Below are 26,839 nucleotides of genomic sequence, written 5' to 3'. Positions count from 1 at the left end.
GATGGGAATTTTTGTTTTTGAGACAGTGTCTCAGTCTATTGCCCAGGCTTGAGTGAACTGGTACAATCATAGCTCACTGTAGCCTCGAACTCCTGGGTTCAAGCAATCCTCCTGCCTTAGCCACCCCAGTAGATGGGAATACAGACACACACCACAATGCCCAGCTAATCTTTAAAAATTTTTTGCAGACACAGGGTTTCGCCATGTTACCTAGGCTGGTCTCTAACTCCTGGGGCTCAAGCGATCCTCCCACCTCAGCCTCTCAAAGCACTGGAATTACAGGGATGAGCCACCGTGCCCGGCCTCTGGTGGGATTTTTCACCAAACGTCAGCCAGGAATCTCATGTCAGCTGTTTCCAGAGGAATTCAGAGCATTGGAAACAGAGTGCAGGCCTCAAGCAAAGCTTAGATTTGGGATTCTGGCTCCCCATCCACCCCAAACAGGCAAAGGAGAGAGCTCGAAGCCTGCTATGAAAGACGCTAGGAGGCAGGGCCCCAGAGCACACTGGTAACTGGCAGCATGCACTCTGCCAGACATGGCAGAGGAGAGCAGTCCCCCTCCTGGAGGCCCGTCCTGGACCCACCCTTGGGCTCCGCAGGGGCTCACCTCATGATGAAGTTGTGTCCGTCCACGTCCTGCCCATAGCCAGAGCCCCGCAGGTTGCCGGAGTTCCCCACCACAGCACAGCGCCGGCACTGGTGGGGGTCCCGGAAGCGGTAGGGGTTCTCACCGGGCACTATTTGGAACAGCTTCTCCAGCACCTCGTTGGTGTTGTGTGATTTGAACTGGGGCTGCAGCATCTATGGAAGGGAGAGGAAGACGGAAAATGAGGAAGGGGAGAAGTGTGTGAAGAAGGAGGGGCCCCATCCTCCCCTCTTCTGCTCTCACTCTCCAGTGCCTGGGCACAGGCCTCTTTATCCAGGGCTCTTCCAGGGAACAGGGATTCTTTCCTCTGGGCAGTGAGGGTCTCTCCCTCTCTCAACGACAGCGAAGTCCCCAGTTGTGAGTGAGTCTCAACGTCCGGAGATTGGGTGCCCTGCTAGTCACGGGTGGCTCTGATGCACTAGAAAGGGCTCTGGATCAAGGTGCCTTTCACACATTCTCTGGGAACCTGCAGGCCTGGGCCACGGAACAGAGCAGCCTCCTTTAGGGGCTCCTTCCTAGTCAGCCTACAGGGGGCGCCCTCAGCACTCAGGCTGAGGACTGGGGTTGCAGAAGCCGCGTCTAGGGCAACAGTCCAGCCACTCCCTGAGCCCCCACCCAGGGAAGGGCAGAGAGGCTGATAATTCTTTCAGAGCCAGAATGGCTGGAATAAAACTGGTGTCCTGGTGTCCCCTCCTACCAGCGAGACCTGTACTAACCAGCTGGTGGTCAAAGACCATGAAACGAGGCAGCACCAATCAGATGCTTACGGGCCCAGCAGGTACCACACAGGAGTAACATGGTAGGTAAGGTCCACACCCAACAGATCTGAGCCCCGGCAAAGAAGGGCAACTTCAGCCAACTGTTGCCACGTGGGATCATGAGCCCAGAAGGGCCAAAGTTTCCCACTTTTCAAGAGACAATGAAAGTAAGGATTTTCTCCAGCCTGGGCGACAGAGCGAGACTCCGTCCCAAAAAAAAAAAAAAAAAAAAAAAAAAAGAAAGGATTTCATATGAAATAAGAAAAATGAAATCCTGATTTTTCTTTTTTTTTTTTGAGATAGAGTTTCACTCTTGTTGCCCAGGCTGGAGTGCAATGGCACAATCTTGGCTCACCACAACCTCCGCATCCTGGATTCAAGCGATTCTCCTGCCTCGGCCTCCTGACTAGCTGGAATTACAGGCATGCGCCACCACACCCAGCTAATTTTGTATTTTTAGTAGACATGGGGTTTTTTCATATTGGTCAGGCTGGTCTCGAACTCCCGAACTCAGGTGATCCACCTGCTTTGGCCTCCCAAGGTGTGGGATTACTTTTACTCAAAAGTAAATTACTTTTACTCAAAAGTGTTGGAATTATTTTTACTCAAAAAAAAAAAAAAAAAAAAAACCCACATAAAAATAAAATAGGCCGGGCGCGGTGGCTCAAGCCTGTAATCCCAGCACTTTGGGAGGCCGAGACGGGCGGATCACGAGGTCAGGAGATCGAGAGACGATCCCGGCTAACACGGTGAAACCCCGTCTCTACTAAAAAATACAAAAAAATAGCCGGGCGAGGTGGCGGGCGCCTGTAGTCCCAGCTACTCGGGAGGCTGAGGCAGGAGAATGGCGTAAACCCGGAAGGCGGAGCTTGCAGTGAGCTGAGATCCGGCCACTGCACTCCAGCCTGGATGACAGAGCAAGACTCCGTCTCAAAAAAAAAAAAATAAAATAAAATAAAATAAAATAAAATAAAACATTCTGTGGATGAAGCCATAACTCAATGGGTTTGTGGGTGAGCAGGGCCTGCTCAGGGGAGATGGGAGATTGATCTGTAGGGAGAGATTGACTCTGAGATAAGAATTCCTATATAAAAATTAGCCAGGTGTGGTGGTACGCGCCTGTAGTCCCAGCTACTCTGAAGCTGAGGTAGGAGGATCGCTTGAGCCTGGGGGGGGGTCAAGGATGCAGTGAACCAAGACTGTGCCACTGCAAAGACAGTGAGAACCTGTATCAAAAAAAGCTGTCACAGTAAGAGCCCACGGGGCTCCTAGTGGCCCTAGCTCTGCAGACCCCGGTCCTTGGGCACTCTGATAGTCTGGGCTGGAAGGCATGTTCTATGGCATCGTTCTGATAAGCCTGATCACATGAGCTCATCCCTCACAGCTTGGGAGCCTGCAGGGGCTCAGTGCTGACATGGTTCCACCCATGACATGTGTGGCAACCAGATGGCCTGCAGAGCCTGGGGAGTGACTCCAGAGCCTTGGGGCGAGGCAGAAGGAATTACAAGTAGCAGAAAAGTGATGACTGGAAAGACAGGGAGAACCCCCCAGCCCCACCCCTTCAACTCCCTTAGCCCCTGACGGTTCTTTACATTGCTTGTTTTTTTTAACTCTAGAATCAGGCAACACTTTATTTTATAAAATAGATTAAGTCTTCCCTACACACCTTTCTTTTCTTTTCTTTTTTTTTGAGACAGAGTCTCACGTTGTTGCCCAGGCTGGAGTGCAGTGGCGTGATCTTGGCTCACTGCAACCTCTGCCTCCCAGGTTCAAGCGATTCTCCTGCCTCAGCCTCCTGAGTCGCTGGGCTTACAGGCGCCTGCCACCATGCCTGGCTAATTTTTTTTTTAAATTTTTAGTAGACGGGGTTTCAACATGTTGATCAGGCTGGTCTCAAACTCCTGACCTTGTAACCCGCCCAGCTTGGGCTCCCAAAGTGCTGGGATTACAGGCATGAGCCACCGCGCCCAGCCTTCCCTACAAGGCTTTCTTATCCCAGCCCAGTAAAAAGTCTTCCAGCAATTGTAAAGAACCAAGCAAGAAGCTCTGTTATAATGGTATTTACAATTATTTCGGCTGGGCATAGTGGCTCACACCTGTAATCCCAGCACTTTGGAAGGCTGAGGCGGGAGGATCATCTGAGGTCAGGAGTTTGAGACCAGCCTGGCCAATACGGTGAAACCCCGTCTCTACTAAAAATACAAAAAAATTAGCTGAGGGTGGTGGCGCACGCCTGTAATTCCAGCTACTAGGGAGGCTGAGGCAGGAGAATCACTTGAACCTGCAGGCAGAAGTTACAGCACCACTGCACTCCAGCCTGGGTGACAGAATGAGACTCCATCTCAAAAAACAAACAAACAAACAAATAGAAAACAATTATTGTGAGTCAATGTTCATAAATTAGGATACTTAGTTTTAAAATCTGGATTTCTGGGTTTGCTTAAAAAAAAACCCAGATCCAGCCTTGTGCAACAACAACTGCTGGGGCCAAGGGGTGGCTGCCTCCTTCCTCTGGGGCAGGCCCCCCATGGCTGTACTCCTCACTCCCACCTGCTCCCTGTGTCCGTGCTGCCTGCCTGGTCCAGGAGGCATTTCTGGCCTATGCTCAGGTCCTACAGGCACTGGAAAATACTAGTCCACTCCATCAGGTCAATGCTCGCTCTGCCCTTCAGTCATCTGTGATCCTATAAATGGCTTGGTCAAACAGGCATTACACTTTGTCAAGGCTCTGGGGGCCAGAAATCCAAGAGGGGGCCCTGAGTGGCTTTAAAACCGGGGACAGATCCCTGGAAGGGGGCAGCAACTCTTACCATCCACCACCTCTGGACATCCGGTGGAAGATCCATGTTCTCTCGGGTCCAGACGGGGGAAATGTTGCCATCAAAGTGGCTGTCAAACCAGTCGGAGGCGCCAGTGTCACCCATGCAGCGGCGACAGGTGCAGCTCTTGCCCGAGAGCCCCTCCTTGCTAAGGCGCTGCAGGCCGGCATAGCCGGGCACCAGCTTCACCCGGTGCGTCCCACCCAGGGCCCCCGAGTCCAGGTAGGGCAGTGTGGCCATGCTGTGGTGCGAGTAGGTGAAGAGTAGGGACATGATGAATACCAGCAAGAAGGCCACAGAGAGGAACCACACCCGCAGGGAGCACTTCATGGTGCCAGCAGGTGGGTGGTGGTCACCGTGGCCACTCCTTTCCCAGCCCACTGAGGGGCCAGCCACAGTGTAGCCTGTCTATTCTGGCACCACATGCAAAGGGCATACGGGCACGTGCTGTAGCAGGGGACAGTGGCAGGGGTCCCTTGCCACGCTCTCCCTCAATGTGGGGAGAACGCACGTTGGCAGGAGTGGCTGTCCTGTCCCTGAGTCAGGTGGGGCCCCTGCTTAGGGCTTCATCGGGTCTGTCACTAGCTGGGCCACAGAGGCTCTGCCTCTCCCGCCACCCTGGTGAGGGGGAGGTCAGTCCATCGCAGCCTTCTAGTCCCTTGGGATTGCTGGCTGCCAGCTCTAGGGGTCCCCCTCTTTGGCGGCTTGAAATAATCCAGTCTGGAGCAGTCGGGGTCCTTGTGGTTCATGAGCAGACAATGAGGCGGCCCCTCGTCCCCGGCAGCGGGGAAGCCCTAGAACTCCAATCACAACAGAGAGCACATGGGCTTCAGGAGACCTGGGTTCCATGCACGTGTCCCACCTCGGCTGGCCCTCCTGGCCCAAAACCTCTGCCAGAGGAGGGAAGCCAAACCCCAGGCCTGAGAGGAGAAAAACGGGAAGGCTGTGAGTGCTGGAAAACTTCGCTGCAGAGATCGAGGTCCTTTTCGTGGTAGGTCCTGCCCTACTGCTTCCCATATGAGGTGCTGGGCCCTTCTCCTCGTGGTCTCAGCCCCAGCTGCAGTTGCATAGGGGTCGCAAAGCTCCTACTGTGGCTGTGGGGTCCTCTGGCGTTGGGAACAGCTGCCGTTCAGCGGGGAACTGTGTCCAATACCATCTGGGTCAGGCGACCGTGTGCTGAGCTCCCCATCAGGGCCCAGGTCTCCTTCCTGGTACTGCTGGCCCAGGTTCAGCAGCTGCTCTGCCCATCCCCGCTCCCCGGGGCCAGCCTGTCCTGCTGTTAGCTCGCAGTAATCCTGACAGGTTCCCTTTCACATGTCGAGCGCCAGGCTGCCGCAGTGCGACCCTAAAATGGCAGAGAGGAGAAATAATGTGCAGATGAATCGCACGAGCATCAGGCTTTGTCCCAGCACCAGGCTTTGTCCCAACCCCACCCCAAGTCCCAGAGGGGACAAAGCTAGCAGCACAGGAGATGCCCACTTAATCAAAGGGTGGACATGACCAAGGGCTCTGCCCTCTAGTTGTACACATAGCATCACTCTGTGGGACTCCAGGGCCTGGAGGACTAGATTAACCCAGAGTTTTCACTTCTTAGCCAGAAGGTAAACAAGGAGTCAAGTGATTTTCCCTAAGCCACATGCTGGAAGTATCAGATTTAGAAGGTTCCTAGCCCAGCTATGTACAGTTAGTTTCAGGTGAAACGTCAGAGAAAACAGCCCAGGGAAGATCCCAGGGGACTATGGATGCTGACTGCCCCCACAGCGCTCTTTGGAGCCTGTCAGTGCCTGCAGAGGCCTCTCCCAGTCAGAAGGGAGGGCTGGCCGGTCTCTGACCGCCCCTCTTCTCTCGACTGTGGATTATCAATGAGGCATTGCTGGGTCCACTCAGTGAACCATGAACAGTCCTGTCAGCTCCGACGTTGGGGGAGAACCTGGCTGTGTCAGGAGGTGTGGCTGCTGGGCTTGGTCCTGCCCCCAGACAGCCCTGAGGGCAGTTGCCTACATCCATATGTACATTATGGACAAAGTGAATGCCAGGGTCCCAGGTAGCGCTGACAGCCTAAGGCCCCATGCTGTCCTTCCAGGCAAGAACAGGGAGAAGAGGCCACTTGTAGGCAGTTTGGGTCTCAGCCATAAGGAAAGGAGCTCGGATCCATGCCAGGTGCGAGGGAATCACAGCAGGTGAGAGGAACGCTGAGAAGGGAACCCCTGAGCACTGGCTCTGTGCCGTGGGAATCCTGCAAAGCTGGCTGCCTCGCCTCTCCCCAGCTCCCCTCCAAATCCGCCTAGCAGCGCTGCTGACCTAGCCCCTGGGCCTCTCAGCACAGCCCTGTTCCCGATCCTTGTTGAAGTCTCCAGCCCACTTTTGGGGTCTCCTGGCTGCTTCCAGCAGCTGCAGACAAGGCCTCTCAGGCTCTGTGTTCAAGAAACCTAGCTGCCCCTCCATTTGTGGCCACAAAGCCAGCAGGGAATGGAACGAACATATTGCAATAAGGACATTATTCTGGGTGGGAAAATGATGTTCACAAAAGTAGAGGAACTTACCTAAGGTCACAACCTTGTGAATAGAGGTGACTTTGGGATAGGTCAGGGCACAGAAAGGCTGTGGCCTCCCTGAACCACCCAGGGCTCAGGGGTGAGGGAAGGAGATGTGGAGATGGCTTCTCAGGGTCACAAGTGAAGCCCCGCCCACAGGCCTCACCAGGGCTCCTGGGTCTAATTCAGAGACCCCAGTAGTACTGGCTCAAAGGTGCTTCTTCCAATGTTCTGCTGTACCCATTTAGCAGATCCCACTCTAGTCATGGCCTTGTCTGAACAGACTGTAGACGGGAAGCCAGGTCCTTGTCTCCTCTCATTCTCCCTCTGCCTGCTGCATGCTCAGCATCTAAGGAAAGAACTCAAGTTCTTTCAGGGTTCCGCTCCCAGCTTCCTGTGACCTGAGGAGAGCCAGTCATGAGGCAGGTGGCCCTGGAAGGCAGTGACTTTGCAGTTGATGGGAGCAAGAGGTCCTGCCTGGGGAGACCTGGTTTCTGGCTAGGCAGTCCTGCAGTGGCCACTGAAGGCGGGGGTGGGCAAAGCTGGCACAGGAGGCTTCCAAAGGAAGCAACTCAATCAGAGGTCACTAACTCCTTGGGATGCTAGATCAATGCAGGGGGCACCTGATGGAATTGCACTGCCTGTTGGGGAGAGGAAAATCCCTGGTTTTGACAACATGTCTGGAAAGAGCAGAGAAGTAGAACATCTGGCAAAGGCCCTTGCTTTGGGAGCCCCAGGTCCAGGTGTTACTGCAAACTTAGGCTGCTCAGCTTGCTGTGGTGAGGGCAAATGGAGCAATGGGGAGGAGCTAAAAAAAAAAATCAGAGGCCCCTTACATGCACTAAAAATCCCAAAAGTGACCTGGCACTGACTCTCTCACAGTTCATTTCTACCTGTGCCTCTCAGCTGCCCACTGCGTCATGGGCTCGCTCCCCTTCACAGCTACTCAGATCATTCATGATAAGACCATGCGTACCTCGATATAAAGAGCTCAGAGAAGGCAGGCCTGGTGGCTCATGCCTGTAATCCCACCACTTTGGGAGACTGAGGCAGGTGGATCATCTGAGGTCAGGAGTTCAAGACCAACCTAGCCAACATGGTAAAACCCCATCTCTACTAAAAATACAAAAATTCAGCCAGGCGTTGTGGTGGCCAACTATAATCCCAGCTATGCAGGAGGCTGAGGCAGGAGAATCACTTGAACCCAGGAGGCGGAGGTTGCAGTGAGCCGAGATCACACCATTGCACTCCAGCCTGGGTGACAAGAGCAAAACCCTGTCTCAAAAAAAAAAAAAGCCCAGGCGTGGTGGCTTACGCCTGTAATTCTAGCACTTTTGGAGGCCGAGGTGGGTGGATCACCTGAGGTCGGGAGTTTGAGACCAGCCTGACCAACATGAAGAAATTCCATCTCTACTAAAAATACAAAATTAGCTGGGCATGGTGGCACATGCCTGTAATCCCAGCTACTCGGGAGGCTGAGGCAGGAGAATCGCTTGAACCCCAGAGGCGGAGATCGCGCCAATGCACTCCAGCCTGGGCAACAAGAGCGAAACTCTGTCTCAAAAAAAAAGAATGGATAAATTGTGATGCATTTTGTGCCATAGAGTAAAACGAATGAACTCCAGTTTCAGACATTAACAGGGATGAATATGGCCAAAAAACTATTATATCGAGCAAAAAGAGTAGTCATGGATAAATGATCACAGCACGAATCCATGAAAAGCTAAAAAATATGCAAAGCTAAGCAAGACATTGTCTATGCCTCTCTGTAAAGATAATAATAGAGAAAATCAAGGAAACAACACAAAATTCAGGGAATTCCTCTGGAGGGAGAAGAGAGGTAGATGAAGTAAGGAGGGCTGAAGACGCTTCAGGAGTACTGCGTACCTCATAATGCAGGTGGTGGGTACAGAAGTATTTTTTTTCTTTTGAGACGGAGTCTTGCTCTGTCACCAGGCTGGAGTGCAGTGACATGATCTTGGCTCACTGCAGCCTCCACTTCCTGGGTTCAAACAATTCTCCTGTCTCAGCCTCCCGAGTAGCTGGGATTACAGGCGTGTGCCACCACATCCAGCTAATTTTTTGTATTTTTATTAGAGATGGGGTTTCACTATGTTGCCCAGGCTGGTCTCCAACTCCTGACCTCAGGTGATCCACCCGCCTCGGCCTCCCAAATCGCTGGGATTACAGGCGTGAGCCACTGCACCCGGCCATGGAGGAGTATTTCTTGTTTATTCTTTAAAGAGCACAAACACGCTATATACTACTTTGAGTCTATGATGCATTTCATAGTAAAAATCTAAAATGCTTTTAGATTAAAACATGTTTTATTAAAGGACTACTCTGGCTGTTGCATAAGACTAGCAGGGAGACCAGAAAGGAACTGCTGCAATATCCCAGGTGGTGGAGGTGGTGAGAAATGGCTGGATGTACTCTGAAGGGCTTAACTAGTAGGGTAGTTGGAGGGTACAAGGAGGGGGCCCATGGGGAAAGGAAGAGGGGAACAGGGTGGGAAGAGGAAGACAGGAATCAGGGAGACATGGAGGCTGTGGCCTGAGCAACCTGGTGGATGGGGATGCCATTCACTATACAGAAAAGACAGAAAATTAATGGGTTTTACTGAGAAAAAACAAAAGTTCTGGTTAAATTTAAAATGTCTTTTAGGGCCGGGTGCGGTGGCTCAAGCCTGTAATCCCAGCACTTTGGGAGGCCGAGACGTGTGGATCACGAGGTCAGGAGATGGAGACCATCCTGGCTAACACGGTGAAACCCCGTCTCTACTAAGAAATACAAAAAACTAGCCGGGCGAGGTGGCGGGCGCCTGTAGTCCCAGCAACTTGGGAGGCTGAGGCAGGAGAATGGCGTGAACCTGGGAGGCGGAGCTTGCAGTGAGCTGAGATCCGGCCACTGCACTCCAGCCTGGGCTACAGAGCGAGACTCCGTCTCAAAAAAAAAAAAAAAAAAAAAAAAATTAAATAAATAAAATGTCTTTTAGGCTGGGTGTGGTGGCTCATGTCTGTAATCCCAACATTTTGGGAAGCCAAGGCGGGAAGATCACTTGAGGTCAGGAGTTTGAGACCAGCCTGGGCAATACAGCAAGAACCCATCTCTACAAAAAAGTAAAAACACTGGGCGCGGTGGCTCACGCCTGTAATCTCAGCACTTTGGGAGGCCAAGGTGGGCGGATCACGCGGTCTGGAGATTGAGACCTTCCTGGTCAGCATGGCAAAACCCCGTCTCTACTAAAAATACAAAAAATTAGCTGGGCGTGGTGGCGGGTGCCTGTAATCCCAGCTACTCGGGCAGCGGAGGCAGGAGAATTGCTTGAACCAGAGAGTCAGAGATTGCGTGAGCTGAGATCGCACCACTGCACTACAGCCTGGCAACAGAGTGAGACTGCGTCTCAAACAAACAAACAAACAAGTAAAAACATTAGCTGGGCATGGTAGCACGTGCCTGTAGTCCTAGCTACTCAGGAGGCTGAAGTGTAAGGATCACTTGAGCCCAGGAGTTCAAGGTTGCAGTGAGCCGCGATTATGCCATGGCACTCCAAGATGGGTGACAGAGTGATACCCCAACTCAAAAAAAAAAAAAAAGGAAGTTTTTTAGACATTCACATGCAGATGGAAACAGGCAGTTGGACACACCTGTCTGAAGCTCATGGGTGAGGTCAGAGTTAGAGGGATATATTTGAGAGTCATCAGAGTACAGTTCATTCTTAAAACTATAGGACCAGAAGAAATGATCTAGGGAGGGTCTGTCACAGACAAGAGTAGGCAGCTCAGGACAGAGCCTGGGGTACTCTGCTGTCTAAAAGAGAAGCCAGGAAAGAAAAAGCCAGTGAGGTAAGAGGAAAAAACAGCCCTGCATCTGGGAAGCCAAGAGATGAAAGTTTCAAGAATGAAGGAGGAATTAACAGTGTCAAGTGTTTGAAAAAGTAAGGTGAGGACTGAGAATTGACCACTGGATGGAGGGCAGTGGTGACCTTCACAATGACTGATCCAGGGGTACTGCAAGGCTCAAGCACAGGAAAAGATGCTCAACGTCATTAATCATCAGGGAAATGCAAATCAAAACCATAATCAGATACCACTTCCTGCCCATCAGGGTGGCTGTTATTAACAAGACAGATAATAACCAGCATTAGTGAGGACGCAGAGACATTGGAACCCTCAGACTTTGCTGGTGGGAATGTGAAATGGTGCAGTCACTTTGGGAAACAGTCTGGCAGTTCCTCAAAAGATTAAATGTCCAGTCACCATAACATATGACTCAGCAATTCCACTTCTAGGCATAAACTCAAGAGAAATAAAAACTTAGGTTCACATAAAAACTTGTACACATGGCTGGGCGCAGTGGCTCACGCCTGTAATCCCAGCACTTTGGGAAGCCAAGGTGGGTGGATCACTAGTTCAAGAGATCAAGACCATCTGGCCAACTTGGTGAAACCCCATCTCCATTAAAAACACAAAAATTAGCTGGGCATAGTGGCAGTGCCTGTAGTCCCAGCTACTCAGGAGGCTGAGGCAGGAGAATCGCTTGAACTTCGGAGGCAGAGGTTGCAGTGAGCCGAGATCGCGCCACTGCACTCTAGCGTGGTGACAGAGCGAGACTCCATCTCAAAAAAAAAAAAAAAACTTGTACACAGCATTATTCATAAGAGTGCCAACATGGAAACAATTCAAAGTTCCTTCAACCAATATATAAACAAAATGTGGTATATACGTACAAGGGAGTATTATTCAGATATAAAAAGGAATCAAATTCTGGTACCTGTTACAACATGGATGAACCTGAAAACCCCGTGCTAAGTGAAAGAAGCCAGGCACAGCCAGGTGCGGTGGCTCAAACCTGCAATCCCAGCACTTTGGGAGGCCGAGGCAGGTGGATCACGAGGTCAGGAGATTGAGACCATCCTGGTTAACACGGTGAAACCCCGTCTCTACTAAAAACACAAAAAATTATCCGGGCGTGGTGGCAGGCGCCTGTAGTCCCAGCTACTCAGGAGGCTGAGGCAGGAGAATGGCATTAACCCGGGAAGGCGGAGCTTGCAGTGAGCCGAGATCGCGCCACTGCACTCCAGCCTGAGCGACAGAGCAAGACTACGTCTTAAGAAAAAAAAAAGGAGGCCGGGCGCGGTGGCTCAAGCCTGTAATTCCAGCACTTTGGGAGGCCGAGGCGGGCGGATCACGAGGTCAGGAGATCGAGACCATCCTGGCTAACACGGTGAAACCCCGTCTCTACTAAAAATACAAAAAAAAAAAACTAGCCGGGCACGGTGGCGGGCGCCTGTAGTCCCAGCTACTCGGGAGGCTGAGGCAGGAGAATGGCGTAAACCCGGGAGGTGGAGCTTGCAGTGAGCTGAGATCCGGCCACTGCACTCCAGCCTGGGTGACAGAGCAAGACTCCGTCTCAAAAAAAAAAAAAAAAAAAGGAGCCAGGCACAAAAGGCCCCATGCTGGATGATTTATATAAAATGTACAGAATAGGCAAATCCATAGAGAAAGACAGTAGACTACCAGTTGCCAGGGGCTGGGGGATAGAGGAGAATGGGGAATGACTGCCTGTGGGCTGGAGTTTCCTTCTGGGGTAATGTTCTAAAATTGTTTGTGGTGAATAGGTTAAAAGCCACTGACAGCCAAGTGTGGTGGCTCACGCCTGTAATCCTGCCACTTGGGAGGCTGAGGCAGGAGACTCGAATGAACCTGGGAGGTAGAGGCTGTGGTGAGCCGAGATCGCGCCACTGCACTCCTGCCTGGGTGACAGAGTAAGACTCTGTCTCAAAAAAAAAAAAAAAAAAAAAAGGAATGGGATGTAAGAGTGGAATATTGAATGGGGTTCAGCTGAGAGATGGTCCAGAATGTGTGTACACTGATGGGAATGAATTATTAGAGGAGAAATTTATGATGCAGGAAAAAGAGGCAAACAGAGGAAAAAAGACCAGGAGCAGCAAGAGATGACAGCATCGAGCCTGGTCCTGGAGGGGCTTCGTGTGGGACAGGTGGCAAAGCCGAGCAAGCGGCACAGATAGTGAGGGTCCCTTTATTGTTGGGGTTGGAGATTTACAGAGAGACCAGGTGTGAAATAGTCTTCTAAAAGAGAAAGGGAGTAACTAGGGAAATTTAGGAGGTGGCTAGGCAACACTATGGCCTATTTTTTTTTTTTAAATGGAGTCTCACTCGGTTGCCTAGGCTGGAGTACAGTGGCGCAGTCTTGGCTCACTGCAACCTCTGCCTCCTGGGTTCAAGCAATTCTCCTACCCCAGCCTCCCAAGGAGCTGGGACTACAGGCCCACACCACCAAGCCCAGCTAATTTTTGTATTTTCAGCAGAGATGGGGTTTCGTTATGTTGGCTAGGTTGGTCTCAAACTCCTGACCTCAAGTGTTCCACCCACCTAGGCCTCCCAAGGTGCTGGGATTACAGGCGTGAGCCACTGTGCCAATCCTACAGTCTTCTAAGAAGTTTGGGCCGGGCGTGGTGGCTCAAGCCTGTAATCCCAGCACTTTGGGAGGCCGAGACGGGCGGATCACGAGGTCAGGAGATCGAGACCATCCTGGCTAACACGGTGAAACCCCGTCTCTACTAAAAAATACAAAAAAAACTAGCCGGGCGAGGTGGCGGGCGCCTGTAGTCCCAGCTACTCGGGAGGCTGAGGCAGGAGAATGGCGTGAACCCGGGAGGCGGAGCTTGCAGTGAGCTGAGATCCGGCCACTGCACTCCAGCCTGGGCGACAGAGCGAGACTCCGTCTCAAAAAAAAAAAAAAAAAAAAAAAGTTTGTGGTCACAAATTTGGCAAATTTGGGGAGACCACTTATCAATAAACATCCCCTGATGGCTGATCCATGTCCAGGTAGCTGAGGCTGTCCAGAGCAACTGGCAGCCAGGATCCAGAGGTCAGGGGCAGCAAGGGCCTTGAAGACCCCATCTTCCATCCCCAGGAGATGCAGCCTTGAGCTACTTCCACCTCCCAGTACAGGGAACCTCAAAGGAGACCCTCACCAGCTCGCAGGTTAATGGAAGGATAAACAAAAGCACCGGATTGAGGAGCAAAGCAGAGAGTGCCCCAAAAGGAGAACAGCAGGGACTGTTTTGGAGGCTGTAGCAGCTTTAGAGCCAATTCTCGGTCAGATCCCAGGAGACAACCATCAACGAATTAACCTAATGAAGCACAGGAGAGCACCACCTCAGACCAGCACAGTTGAATATAACCTTCTTGGTATGCAGAGAAAAGAAACGTCAAAATAAGGCACTGAGGCTGGGGGGATGGGTGCTGCTTGCCTCTGGGAGGGAGGGGAGAAGGACAAAAGATAAAGCCCCTCTTCACCCACTTACACACAGCCTGAGGACGTGTCCCAAAGCTCATTCTAAAGGCATTAAGCCACAACCTACTGCTCCAATGGCCCGATGCCTTATGAACCTCTGAGCATTTTCGGGGGATAGCCTCTCATTTAGTATGCGCAAGAGTCCCAGGACCAGCTGAACAAGGTCAGCCAGGCGGAAGTGAAGATGCTTTAACGCCACGCCAGGTCTGATGACTTCAAGCCCAGAGCTCCTCCCACAGCCCCCACTGCCTTCCCAAAGCATTCTTCCATTAACTGGGGTACAACCATCAAAAGATTCGCTGTGTCCCAGATCCCTGCCAGCCTAGCAATCCAGAACACTCCCTGCCTCCTGGGTGGGGGGCAGCACCCAAACCAGGCAGAAGGAGTTGAGCGGGGGCAGGTGGTCAGTTACCGAAAGCCCCTCCCTCCCCAACAACTCAAAAGCAGCAAGGCCTGTCCTTGACCTGTCTGAGAATGGGCCACTTCACCACCCTGCTTGGTTAACTGAAGTCACCCGCATTGCAACACCCTGGCATCAGCTTCTGGCACAGACCCCTCAGTGCTACCCTTGGGACTCAGGCCCTTTCCACTCACCAGCACCAAACCCTTGGGCAGTCACTCCCTTCCTGCAGGACATCCAGCCTTGACTTGATATCCAGCTGAAATCTCAGCTCTGGTACCTCCGATGCTGCCCAGAATTTGTAGTCAGAAACCCAGAAGGCAAGAGCTAACACCCTTCTTCAAACCAAGAACGTAACTTTGGCTTTCAATGAAGTCCTAGAGAAATAAACTGTCAGTCTTCACTGGACAAGGATCGAGGCTGCACCCTAACAGCCTCTTCCTGTAGGAGATAGCTCAAAGAAACAAAAGAAAAGAAAGAAAAAATAAAGAAACAGCTTCTGGCCGGGCGCGGTGGCTCAAGCCTGTAATCCCAGCACTTTGGGAGGCCGAGACGGGCGGATCACGAGGTCAGGAGATCGAGACCATCCTGGCTAACACGGTGAAACCCCGTCTCTACTAAAAAATACAAAAAACTAGCCGGGCGAGGTGGCAGGCGCCTGTAGTCCCAGCTACTCAGGAGGCTGAGGCAGGAGAATGGCGGGAACCCGGGAGGCGGAGCTTGCAGTGAGCTGAGATCCGGCCACCGCACTCCAGCCTGGGCGGCAGAGCAAGACTCCGTCTCAAAAAAAAAAAAAAAAAAAGAAACAGCTTCTAAGAGGAGGAAGCTGGGCCCTGAGGCACAGGGAGGGGTGCGGCAGAGGAGTTGGGAGGAAGGGTGCCTTCAGATCCACCACGTGCTGCCTTGGGAGGGAGCCCCACTGTGTTTTGAGTCGGGGTGGGCAGGGAGAAATCCAGTATCTTGCTGTACCTATCTATACTAAGGCATAAAGTAACATGTAGAAAAACAGTTCTCAGCCGGGTGTGGTGGCTCACACCTATAATCCCAGCACTTTGGGAGACTGAGGCTGGAGGATCGCTTCAGTCCAGGGGTTGCAGCCTGGGCAATAGAGTGAGACCTCATCTCTATTTTATGAAAAAAGTTCAAACCACCTGTGTGGGGAAGACCAGGTCTCTCCACATTCTAGACAGCTTCCCACCTCCGGCGTCCTTTTTTTTTTGAGACGGAGTTTTGCTCTTATCACCCACCGCACCCACCCAACCCTCACCACTTTTTCCCCCCTCCTGGTTTGGAAATTATACTCCTTTTTTTTTTTTTAGAGATTAATCTTATATGTACATTTTCTTGATGAAGTCTTCAGTTTTTCAGTAATGCCATTCTCTTAACAAGGCAGAAATTTGGTGTGGCTTAACAATAAAATTCTCTATTCTTATTCTTCCATGGTAATGTGGTCAACAATTCCAATTTTCCCTTAAAAAAAAAAAAGTTTGGCCAGGCGCGGTGGCTCAAGCCTGTAATCCCAGCACTTTGGGAGGCTGAGACGGGGGGATCACAAGGTCAGGAGATCGAGACCATCCTGGCTAACACGGTGAAACCCCGTCTCTACTAAAAAATACAAAAAACTAGCCAGGCGTGGTGGCAGGCACCTGTAGTCTCAGCTACTTGGGAGGCTGAGGCAGGAGAATGGCGTAAACCTGGGAGGTGGAGCTTGCAGTGAGCTGAGATCTGGCCACTGCACTCCAGCCTGGGCGACAGAGCGAGACTCCGTCCCAAAAAAAAAAAAAAAAAAAAAAAAAAAAATTAAAAGCCCTTTAAGATCTGGTGTTTTTTTTTTTTTTTTTTTTTTTTTGTTTTTTTTTTTTTTTTTGTCTCTGTGTTTTGCCATCTGTAGCAGACACTGTTGGCTGCCTACCAGCGGCCACTCTCTTTTTCACTTGCCAACAGAATCCTGATTTGTTTGGGCAGCTAAGGACCCAGTGCTGGCAGATGATGCAAGACTGGCTAAAGCCAACCAGAGCCAACCACAGCAAGCCTGTCCCTTTTTCACCAGGAATTGGTTTGAGGATGGACAGGCTCAGGTCAATGAGACCCAAGGGAGTATCTGCTAGGGCCATCTTGGAAAGATTTTCCTTTCCAAATAAACAGCCGGGCAGAGTGGCTCACGACTGTAATCGCTTTGGGAGGCTGAGGCAGGCAGATCACCTGAGGTCAGGAGTTTGAGACCAGCCTGGGCAACGTGGTGAAACCCCATCTCTACTAAAAATACAAAAATTAGCTGGGCTTGGGGGCAAGTGCTTGTAATCCCAGCTACTCAGGAGGCTAAGGCACAAGAGTCACTTTACCCAGGAGGTGGAAGTTGAAGTGGGCGGAGCGGAGATCACACCTTCCGGCCTGGATGACAGTGACTGCAACAACAACAACAACAACAACAACAACAACAACAAAGCAGCAGCAGCACATGAAAAGAAAGCTTCCTTTCTCCTAGGATCTCTGTGCCTTCCTGTCTGGGATGTCACAGGGTGATGATATAACGACTGGACCTATGGCAGCCATCTCACAATCATGAGAGACACCTTGCTCACGCCTGTAATCCCGGCACTTTGGGAGGCCGAGGCAGGCGGATCACCTGAGGTTAGGAGTTCAAGACCAGCCTGACCAAGATGGAGAAACCCTGTCTCTACTAAAAATGCAAAATTAGGCCGGGCCCGGTGGCTCAAGCCTGTAATCCCAGCACTTTGGGAGGCCGAGGCGGGCGGATCACGAGGTCGGGAGATGGAGACCATCCTGGCTAACACGGTGAAACCCCGTCTCTACTAAAAAATACAAAAAACTGGCCGGGCGCGGTGGCTCACGCCTGTAATCCCAGCACTTTGGGAGGCCGAGGCGGGCGGATCACAAGGTCAGGAGATCGAGACCACGGTGAAACCCCGTCTCTACTAAAAAATATACAAAAAATTAGCCGGGCGCGGTTGTGGGCGCCTGTAGTCCCAGCTACTCGGGAGGCTGAGGCAGGAGAATGGCGTGAACCCGGGAGGCGGAGCTTGCAGTGAGCCGAGATCCGGCCACTGCACTCCATCCTGGGCGACAGAGCGAGACTCCGTCTCCAAAAAAAAAAAAAAAAAAAAAAAAATACAAAAAACTAGCCAGGCGAGGTGGCGGCGCCTGTAGTCCCAGCTACTCGGGAGGCTGCGGCAGGAGAATGGCGTGAACCCGGCAGGCGGAGGTTGCAGTGAACTGAGATCCGGCCACTGAACTCCAGCCTGGGTGACAGAGCGAGACTCTGTCTTAAAAAAAAAAAAAAAAAATGCAAAATTAGCTGGGCGTGGTGGCACACGCCTGTAATCCCAGCTACTCGGGAGGGTGAGGTGGGAGAATCGCTTGAACCCGGGAGGCAGAGGTTGCGGTGAGCCAAGATCGCGCCATTGCACTCCAGCCTGGGCAACAAGAGCAAAACTCCATCTCAAAAAATAAAAAAAAAGTTAATTCAGGCCGGGCGCGGTGGCTCAAGCCTGTAATCCCAGCACTTTGGGAGGCCGAGACGGGCGGATCACAAGGTCAGGAGATCGAGACCATCCTGGCTAACACGGCGAAACCCCGTCTCTACTAAAAACACAAAAAATTAGCCGGGCGAGGTGGCGGCGCCTGTGGTCCCAGCTACTCGGGAGGCTGAGGCAGGAGAATGGCGTGAACCCGGGAGGCGGAGCTTGCAGTGAGCTGAGATCTGGCCACTGCACTCCAGCCTGGGCGACAGAGCGATACTCCGTCTCAAAAAAAAAAAAAAAAAAAAAAAGTTAATTCAGTTGACCAACATGTATCCACTTCTGTGCTCACTGTTGGCACCAACAACCTAATCTTTCTTCAGGGGTTTACTTTTCTTTTAACTGAAGTACATCTGTAACCATTCTTTCAGCAAAGGTCTGTAGGTGATAAAACTGTCTTAGCCTGTCCAAAAATACCTTTATTTTACCTCATTCTTGAATGATAGCTGGCTATGAAATTTTAGGTTGACAAGGAGCTTCTCTAAGACATTCTTCTATTGTTGTCTGGCATCCAATGTTGATAAGATGTTATTTGTGATCTAACTGTCAATTCTTGGAATTCTTTCTTAACTCCAGTAGTTTTTAACTCTCTTAGTCTCGTGGGGTATGTCAGCTCATGCCTGTAATCCCAGCACTTTGGGAGACCACAGTGGGCGGAATGCTTGAGACCAAGAGTTTGAGATCAACCTGGGCAACACAACACCCTGTCTCTACAAAAAATACAAAAATTAGCCGGGCGTGGTGGCATGTTTCTGTAGGCCCAGCTACTCAGGAGGCTGGGGTGGGAGGATTACCTGAGCCTCGCAGGTCAAGGCCACAGTGAGCCGTGACTGCGCCAGTGCCCTCCAACCTGGCCTCAGAAAGCAAAATAAAATCCTACTATTGTCTGTAGTTTCACTGTATTATATCTAGTGACATATTATTTATCCTGTTTGATGTTCATGCTGTTTTTTCGAATCTGAAATTTCAAGCCATTATTTCAAGCCATTATCTCTTTAAATATTATTTCTAGGCTGGGCACAGTGGCTCATACCTGTAATCCCAGCATTTTCGGAGGCCTAGGCAGGCAGATCACTTGAGCTCAGGAGTTCAAAATCAGCTTAGACAACATGGCAAAACCCCATCTCTATAATAAAAAATAAAAAAATTAGGTGTGGTAGTGCATGCCTGAGGTCCCAGAAAGTCAAGAGGCAAAGGTGAAAGGATGGCTTGAGGCTGGGCATGGTGGCTCACACCTGTAATCCCAGTACTTTGGGAAGCCAAGGCAGGTGGATCACCTGAGATCAGGAGTTCACAACCAGCCTGGCCAACATGGTGAAACCCTATCTCTATTAATCATACAAAAAATAAGCCGGGCATAGTGGCAGATGCCTGTATTTCTAGCTACTCAGGAGGCTGAAGCAGAAGACTCACTTGAACCCGGGAGGAGGAGGTTGCAGTGAGCTAAGATCGAGCCACTACACTCCAGCCTGGGCAACAGAGTGAAACTCTGTCTCAAAAAAAAAAAAAAGTGGTGGTGAGTGCCTACAGCCCTAGTTACTTGGGAAGCTGAGGTGGCAGGATCGTTTGAACCAGGGAAGTCAAGGCTGCATTGAGCCATGATCGTGCCACTGCACGCCAGCCTGGGCAACAGAGTGAGACTCTGTCTCTATAAAAAATAAAAAGCTGACCGGGTGTGGTGACTCATGCCTATAATCCCAGCACTTTGGGAGGCCGAAGTGGGCAGATCACCTGAGATCAGGAGTTCGAGACCAGCCTGACCAACATGGAGAAACCCTGTCTCTACTAAAACTACAAAAAAAAAAAAAAAAAAATTAGCCGGGTGTGGTGATGCATGCCTGTGATCCCAGCTACTCCAGAGGCTAAGGCAGGAGAATCGCTTGAGCCCAGGAGGCGGAGGTTGAGGTGAGCCAAGATCATGCCATTGCACTCCAGCCAGGGCAACAAGAGCGAAACTCCATCTCAGAAAAATAACATAACATAACATAACATAACATAAGCTATAGCCCCAGGAAATGGTCAGTAGCAACTTTTCTCAGGCCACTGTCCAGCCTGTGGATTCAAGCAATTTCCTAGCTCTAATTCCATGCTCCAAGTGTAACACTTTATAGCTCTGTTATCCCAAATTTCTGCTTCCAGATTCAGAGACCAGCAGGCCCGCTCTGAGCCCGGCTTTCTTCCTTAAGTTCCTGTCTATTTCTCATCCACAGGGATATTTATCATGCTGAGTGTGGTGAGGGGTAGAAAAGCGGGGGCGTGCATGAATATGTTTTTAGAATTTTATCTTTTTATGTATTACTGCTATGTGTTTAGAGTATAAATTTACAGTGGCATCTTGACTGGATGAATTGGATTTAACTATTCGTACCAGGAAACTGGGCATCCCTGCCAATACTAATCTCTTGGGAACAGGTATCAAACCATCTCTAACAAGATTCATAGAACTCTAGCCAACACAGTGAGGGAAGGAGACAGATACCCTGGGGTCAACTGATTGAAAGGCCGGATTCAAACTGCTCTCCCATTCCCACTGCTACCTTCATTCCAGTCCACAGAGGGATGGGGTAGGTCGTGCAGACATGCAAACAGGATCTTTCAGATGCGGTCTGGGCAGGCCTTCCCTGACCCAGGTAACACGGGACTTCAGTCTCTTCCACACCATTTGCTCATTTCAGTCTTTCACCTGACTAGTGAAAACTGCACACTGGCCATATAAACACCCCAATGGAAGGCCCATCTGACTAAGTCCCCAGTTTGCCAACACAGGCCCAGCCTGAAGTTCCACTGAAAATCAGAACAATTAATTCAGGAGCCAAATTCTAGTCTAGACTGTTACCAAGCAGCCAAGCAGGTTATTTTTAATTTCCAGGTCAAGTTTCTGTTTGTTTATTTTTGAGATGGAATCTCACTCTGTCATCCAGGCAGTAGTGTGATCTCAGCTCACTGCAAGCTCCGCCTCCCGGGTTCACACCATTCTCCTGCCTCAGCCTCCCAAGTAGCTGGGACTACAGGTGCCGGCTACCACGCCCGGCTAATTTTTTTATTTTTTAGAAGAGACAGGGTTTCACTGTGTTAGCCAGGACGGTCTCGATCTCCTGACCTCGTGATCCGCCTGCCTTTGCCTCCCAAAGTACTGGGATTACAGGCATGAGCCATCGCACCCGGCCAATTTTTCTATTTTTAGCAGAGACGGGATTTCGCCATGTTGGCCAGGCTGGTTTCAAACTCCTGACTGTTAGGGACAAGCTGCCCCAGGAGCCCTCTGACACAATGCAGCTGACAGTTACCCTGAATACTCTGCAGCTGCATTCCTGAACCCTTATCTAGGCGCCACAGCAAGGTCACCAAACTTACTAGATTACAGCCCTCTGGGCGGCACGGGGAAGGTCATGAGAAACGTGGATAAACCTAAGTTATGCCCTCTTGTAAATTCCTGTTTTCTTTTTTCTTTTTTTTTTTTTTTTTTTTGAGACGGAGTCTCGCTCTGTCGCCCAGGCTGGAGTGCAGTGGCCAGATCTCAGCTCACTGCAAGCTCCGCCTCCCGGGTTCCCGCCATTCTCCTGCCTCAGCCTCCCGAGTAGCTGGGAACACAGGCGCCGCCACCTCGCCCGGCTAATTTTTTGTGTTTTTAGTAGAGACGGGGTTTCGCCGTGTTAGCCAGGATGGTCTCGATCTCCTGACCTTGTGATCCGCCCGTCTCGGCCTCCCAAAGTGCTGGGATTACAGGCTTGAGCCACCGCGCCCGGCCAGTAAATTCCTGTTTTCACAAGATAATATATTGTAAGCCAGTCACGAGATGATATGTGGTAAAGTTAACTGACAAACAACCCCAGGGTCTCTCTCCCCCATATAAACCCCTCATTTTGTAAGCTCAGGGCTGTCTCCTCTGACTGTGGTGGAGCAGCCCGGCAGGTTAATAAACTTACTCACCTGACCTTGGGTCTCTCTCTCTCTCTCTCTCACGTCCTCTCTTGTCCTCTCTCTCTCGTCCTCTCTCACGTCCTCTCTTGTCCTCTCTCTCTCGTCCTCTCTCTTGTCCTCTCTTTTTTTTTTTTTTTTTTTTTTTGTTTTTGAGACGGAGTCTCACTCTGTCGCCCAGGTTTGAGTGCGGTGGCCGGATCTCGGCTCACTGCAAGCTCCGCCTCACGGGTTTACGCCATTCTCCTGCCTCAGCCTCCCGAGTAGCTGGGACTACAGGCGCCTGCCACCTCGCCTGGCTAGTTTTTTGTATTTTTTTTAGTAGAGACTGGGTTTCACTGTGTTAGCCAGGATGGTCTTGATCTCCTGACCTCGTGATCCGCCCGCCTCGGCCTCCCAAAGTGCTGGGATTACAGGCTTGAGCCACCGCGCCCGGCCTCTCTTGCCCTCTCTCTCGCCCCCCCGCTTTCTCGTCCTGTCTCTCGGCTAACCTTACACTGACCTCAGGTGATCCACCTGCCTAGGCCTCCCAAAGTGCTGGGATTACAGGCATGAGCCACCTTGTCTGGCCAAGAAGAAAGGCTATTTTGTTTCTTTTCATTAGAGACAGGGTCTCGCTCTCTCCCCCAGACTGAAGCGCAGTGATGTGATGATGGCTCATTGCAACCTCAAACTCCATGGCTCGAGTGATCCTCCTGCTGCAGCCCCCCAAGTAGCTGGGAGGCACATGTCACCACACCTAGCTGATTATTTTATTTTTGTAGAGATGGGGTCTTGCTTTATTGCCCAGGCTCCAAGGTTCTTTCTTTCTTTTTTTTTTGAGATGGGCTCTCCCTCTATCGAGACTGGACTGCAGTGGTGTGATCTCAACCCACTGTAACCTCTGTCTCCCAGGTTCAAGCGATTCTCCTGCCTCAGCCTCCTGAGTAGCTGGCACTAGAGGCATGTGCCACCACACCTGGCTAATTTTTCTATTTCTAGTAGAGATGGGGTTTCACCATGTTGGCTAGGCTGGTCTCAAATTCCTGACTTCAAGTGATCCACCCACCTCGGCCTCCCAAAGTGCTGGGATTATAGGCGTTGAGCCACCGTGTCCAGCTTCCAATAATTTTTTTTTTTTTTTTTTTTTTTGAGATGGAGTCTCACTCAGTCACCCAGCCTGGAGTGCAGTGGCACGATCTTGGGATCTCGGCTCACCATAACCTCTGCCTCCCTGGTTCAAGCGATTCTCCTGCCTCAGCCTCCTGAGTAGCTGGGACTACAGGTGCACACCACCACGCCCGGCTAATTTTTGTATTTTTAGTAGAGATGGGGTTTCACCATGTTGCCGAGGCTGGTCTCAAATTCCTGACCTCAAGTGATCCACCCACCTCAGCCTCCCAAAGTGCTGTGATTACAGGAGTGAGCCAACGTGCCCAGCTTCCAAGATTCTTTAACAATCAAAAGGAAGCAATCCTACCTCCACTCTCTTCCTCCTCAATGATCTCCGCGTTGGTTACTGCTGACCACCACTGTGATTTCCAGTTTCACCTATTTCTTTCAGCTGCTAATGTATTTCAAAAGCATGAGATGGGGTGCCCTTATTCATGCAGCCAAGGTCAAGATCCTTAACATAAATAGCATTCAGAGATGCCCAAACCTGGTTCTCCTCCCCAGCCTCATCTCTTATCAGACCCTACTCTCTAAGGCTAACAAACTAATTTGGATCCCAAGCCAAATCTGGCCCACATTTATTAAGATTCTACACTGAAACTAAAAAGACATGTATGTGTCTCTCACTTATAAACCCTAAGAACTCTCAGGGTACAGAGACAATGCTATTTAATTTCTCATCTGCGTACCACTGCAGCACCTACCACTGTCCTCCATATAGGAGGCATCGATAAATGTTTGCCCAACTGAGTGTATCATCTCTCTACATAAGCCCAGGGCTATAAAAATCAAAAGAAATGATGGTTATAAAAAATGCTTTGAAACCATTATTATGAATTACATAAGTATGCGTATTAAAGTGATAATTATATTCTGCCCCCACTTTTCCATCTCTGACATTCTACAAGTGAGAGCTTTCCCTAACTTCTCTCGGACCACCCAGAAACATGAGGCCTCAGGTACAAACCAGATTGAGCAAATCCGAGCCTGTGGGAAAGGGGTGTGCGTGTAAAGCTGAAGCAGCTGCCTGGACCACAGCAGGGACAGTGGGAGCGTGCTGCTGTTAAGGGCCCAGCAACAGACATCCGCCACAGCTGCTGACCTGGAACTCCTGCAGCTCACTCCCCTCAGCACCGCAGGCTGCAGTTCTCCCAGCTGGGGCTTTCCAGATCGCTCACCCGTTCACCTCGGCTCAAAGCATCTCGAGATGAACAAAGTGCCTAGAAAAACTTGGATTCACATTGTGGGTTTGCCACTTGTCAGCTATTGACCATGTAACTTCTCTCATGGTCCTGATCTATGCAATGGGAATAGCGCCCATCTAGAAGTGGTTCCATGAGGATTACATAAAGGCACACATAAAGCTCTACCTCCATGGCTATCGTCCTGGGTTGGGCAGACTGAGGGCCACAGCTCTGCAGGAGCCCCATGGCATCACAAGGCACAAACCCCTCCTGCACAGCCCTCACTCTGGCTCCACAGCACCCCAGCCCTGCTCCACCTTCCCAGCCCCCGCTTCCCACAGGAACTCTCCTCCCTGGGGCCCCACTCCCAGCAGGCACCAGCCTCCAGGAAGGTTGCGGTTTCAGGGCCAGCTCTACCTTGGTTGATCCTCGCCCCTACACCCAGCAGAGGAGGGTGCACGTCCATCCTATGGAACATGGCCGTGACCCCTTCCCCAGCCCCCACTTTAGCACACCCTGCAGAGCAGAGGCCTGACCTGAGCTCGTTCTAAACAGCTTCCTGAGTCTTCAGGCCAGAGAGCCACAAGCCAGGAACAAGATTCTAGAATACAAAGTTATTATAATAAGGAGTTTCTCTGCAGAGCCAAAAGCCTCAGACATTAACAGAGACAGAAAAAGAGTGGAAGACCCTGAAGGTAGGAGACAGGAAGAGGAACCCAAGTCTCCAGGGGAGACTTCTGGAGGAAGTAGGAAGTGGGATGAATAAACGGTAGCCCAGGGGAAGCCAGAGAGGGTCTGGAGAATGTGGGGTGGCATGGTATGGCTGGGGGTGCGGAGGGAGTGTTAGAAGTTCATCTCCCAACCCTGCCCTCTGATGGCCTCCAAGGGGCCATTAAACTGGACCACATATCTCCCAGGGTGAAGGGACTAAAGTGCTGACGGTCTGCTCTGATTTCCTTTCAAGACAGGATTCAGAATGCCAGGTAGCTTGGCTGCTCATCACTGCTTATGATTCTGATCTTGGTCACACCGCGGATGTATAATAAGGAGCCACTGAGGAGCTGTCAGGGTCCTCTTTCCTTCTGCGCTCATCTGCATGTCTGGAGTATGCTTTGAATCACAAGAGAAAAACAAGATGTGTGTGTTCTGCCAACAGTTATTGATCGACACCAGGCAGTGGCAGCCAGACTGGGAACAACCCTCACTGACCCCTTAGCCAAGCCCTTTTTCCTACGGTCTGGTGGGTCCTCTCAGGAAACAATCAGGCCAGCTTCCTGCTCTGTCAAGGAGCACAGCAGTGGAGCTCCTGTTTTGAGGACTTCCTGCAAGCCCTCCAGCCTACCACAAAGTCAGGGCTCCTTGGCTTTGACAGCTATCCTTCCTCCAGGAGGGCTGCCCCTTCCAAAGTTATCAAGGGCAGCTGACCTCAGAGACTGGCATCCCAGGGTCCCAACTGGAGACTTTCCCCTCTCTAAGGAGGCAGAGCTAGTGACAGGAATACTAAGCACCAGCAGGGCACTACTGCTGAGGGCAGAGCTGGGGCTTCAAGGAGGAAAAGGCAGACGCAGTCCCTCCACTTACAGCCCGCCTCGGCGAGCAGGACCACGCTCCCTGCCAAACTCACCCTCATCAAAGTGGGCCTTCCTTGACCTTCACAAAACACGGATCAGTCCACTCCTCCCCAAGCCCTGGCTTCCCCAGATACACAGACACGCTCTAGCCTGGTTGTGGAGGACCAGGTTGGGTGTGAGAGGGTTAGAAGAGAACCTCTGTGCACTCTGCTGTCCTCTCCAGAAGTGGGGTGAAAGGGAAGCAAAGCGAGCGATTTCTCCAGGTAACCTTCAACCCTCTCCTCCCCTACCCACGCACCTGGGGCAGGAAATCAGCTGGTGGCAACAGAGCCCCCAACACCAGAGGCTTCCTGGAACAACCCAGAGCAAGTGCACACAGCAGGAAGAGGAGACTCCAGGGCAGGGACACAAACGCTCTCCTAAAGAGCCCAGCCAGGGCGACTCACACAAAGTGGCAGGGAGGGCAGGGCATTCCCTCCCCCTCTCCCAACTCTTGGATGTCAACATCAAGGCTGGAACATGGCAAGGGACTCTGGTCTGGTTCCTACCCTCCCTCTACTGTAAGCTCCGGCAGGCTGACCACCCTGGAAAAGGCTCAGGCCTGCTAGACCCCAGCAGGGGCTGATGGCAAGGGGCTAAGCTAGGGTGCCTCCAAGTCCCGCCCATGCATACCAAGGGAAAGAGGAGATATGCTCTGGAACCTCCAGGCCACAGTCTTTGTGGCCCAGAGTTGAAAGACTGGACTTAAAAATCCACCATCTATCCCCAGATCCTGTGAGGGATGTGAGAACAGGGGAGAGAATACCAGGAGAGAGGTCACAATCCAACCACCAGCACTGCGAACCCGCAAGACAGGGGCCCGGGCAGCAGGGGAAGAGGCTGCTTCAGTGGAAAGGAAAGCTGCAAGACGGGGTCTGTGGAGTCACTGCATAGGCATAGAGGCCCTCTGCAAACCAGAGGGCAGTGGCACAGTGACCCGGCTGGCATACTGAAAC

The 26,839-nt window shown here is 51.3% G+C and overlaps 1 protein-coding gene across 6 annotated transcripts in view; it reads right to left on the bottom strand.

The window, feature by feature from the left end:
- ST3GAL2 (ST3 beta-galactoside alpha-2,3-sialyltransferase 2) overlaps positions 1 to 26,839 on the bottom strand; it is a 61,913-nt gene that overhangs the window by 14,238 nt on the left and 20,836 nt on the right. For 2 of the 6 annotated variants that reach the window (XM_028840537.2, NM_001266341.1), the window contains 2 exon segments: positions 4,215 to 5,568; positions 608 to 801 (listed from right to left, as the gene is read on the bottom strand). In XM_028840537.2, coding sequence (XP_028696370.1) covers positions 608 to 801; positions 4,215 to 4,553 — 533 coding nt within the window. In that variant the 5' untranslated portion in view covers positions 4,554 to 5,568. 6 annotated transcript variants of the gene reach the window in all.

Source organism: Macaca mulatta, chromosome 20 (genome assembly GCF_049350105.2).
Source record: "Macaca mulatta isolate MMU2019108-1 chromosome 20, T2T-MMU8v2.0, whole genome shotgun sequence".
Lineage (NCBI taxonomy): Eukaryota > Metazoa > Chordata > Mammalia > Primates > Cercopithecidae > Macaca > Macaca mulatta.
This window is presented reverse-complemented; position numbering and strand designations above follow the sequence as displayed.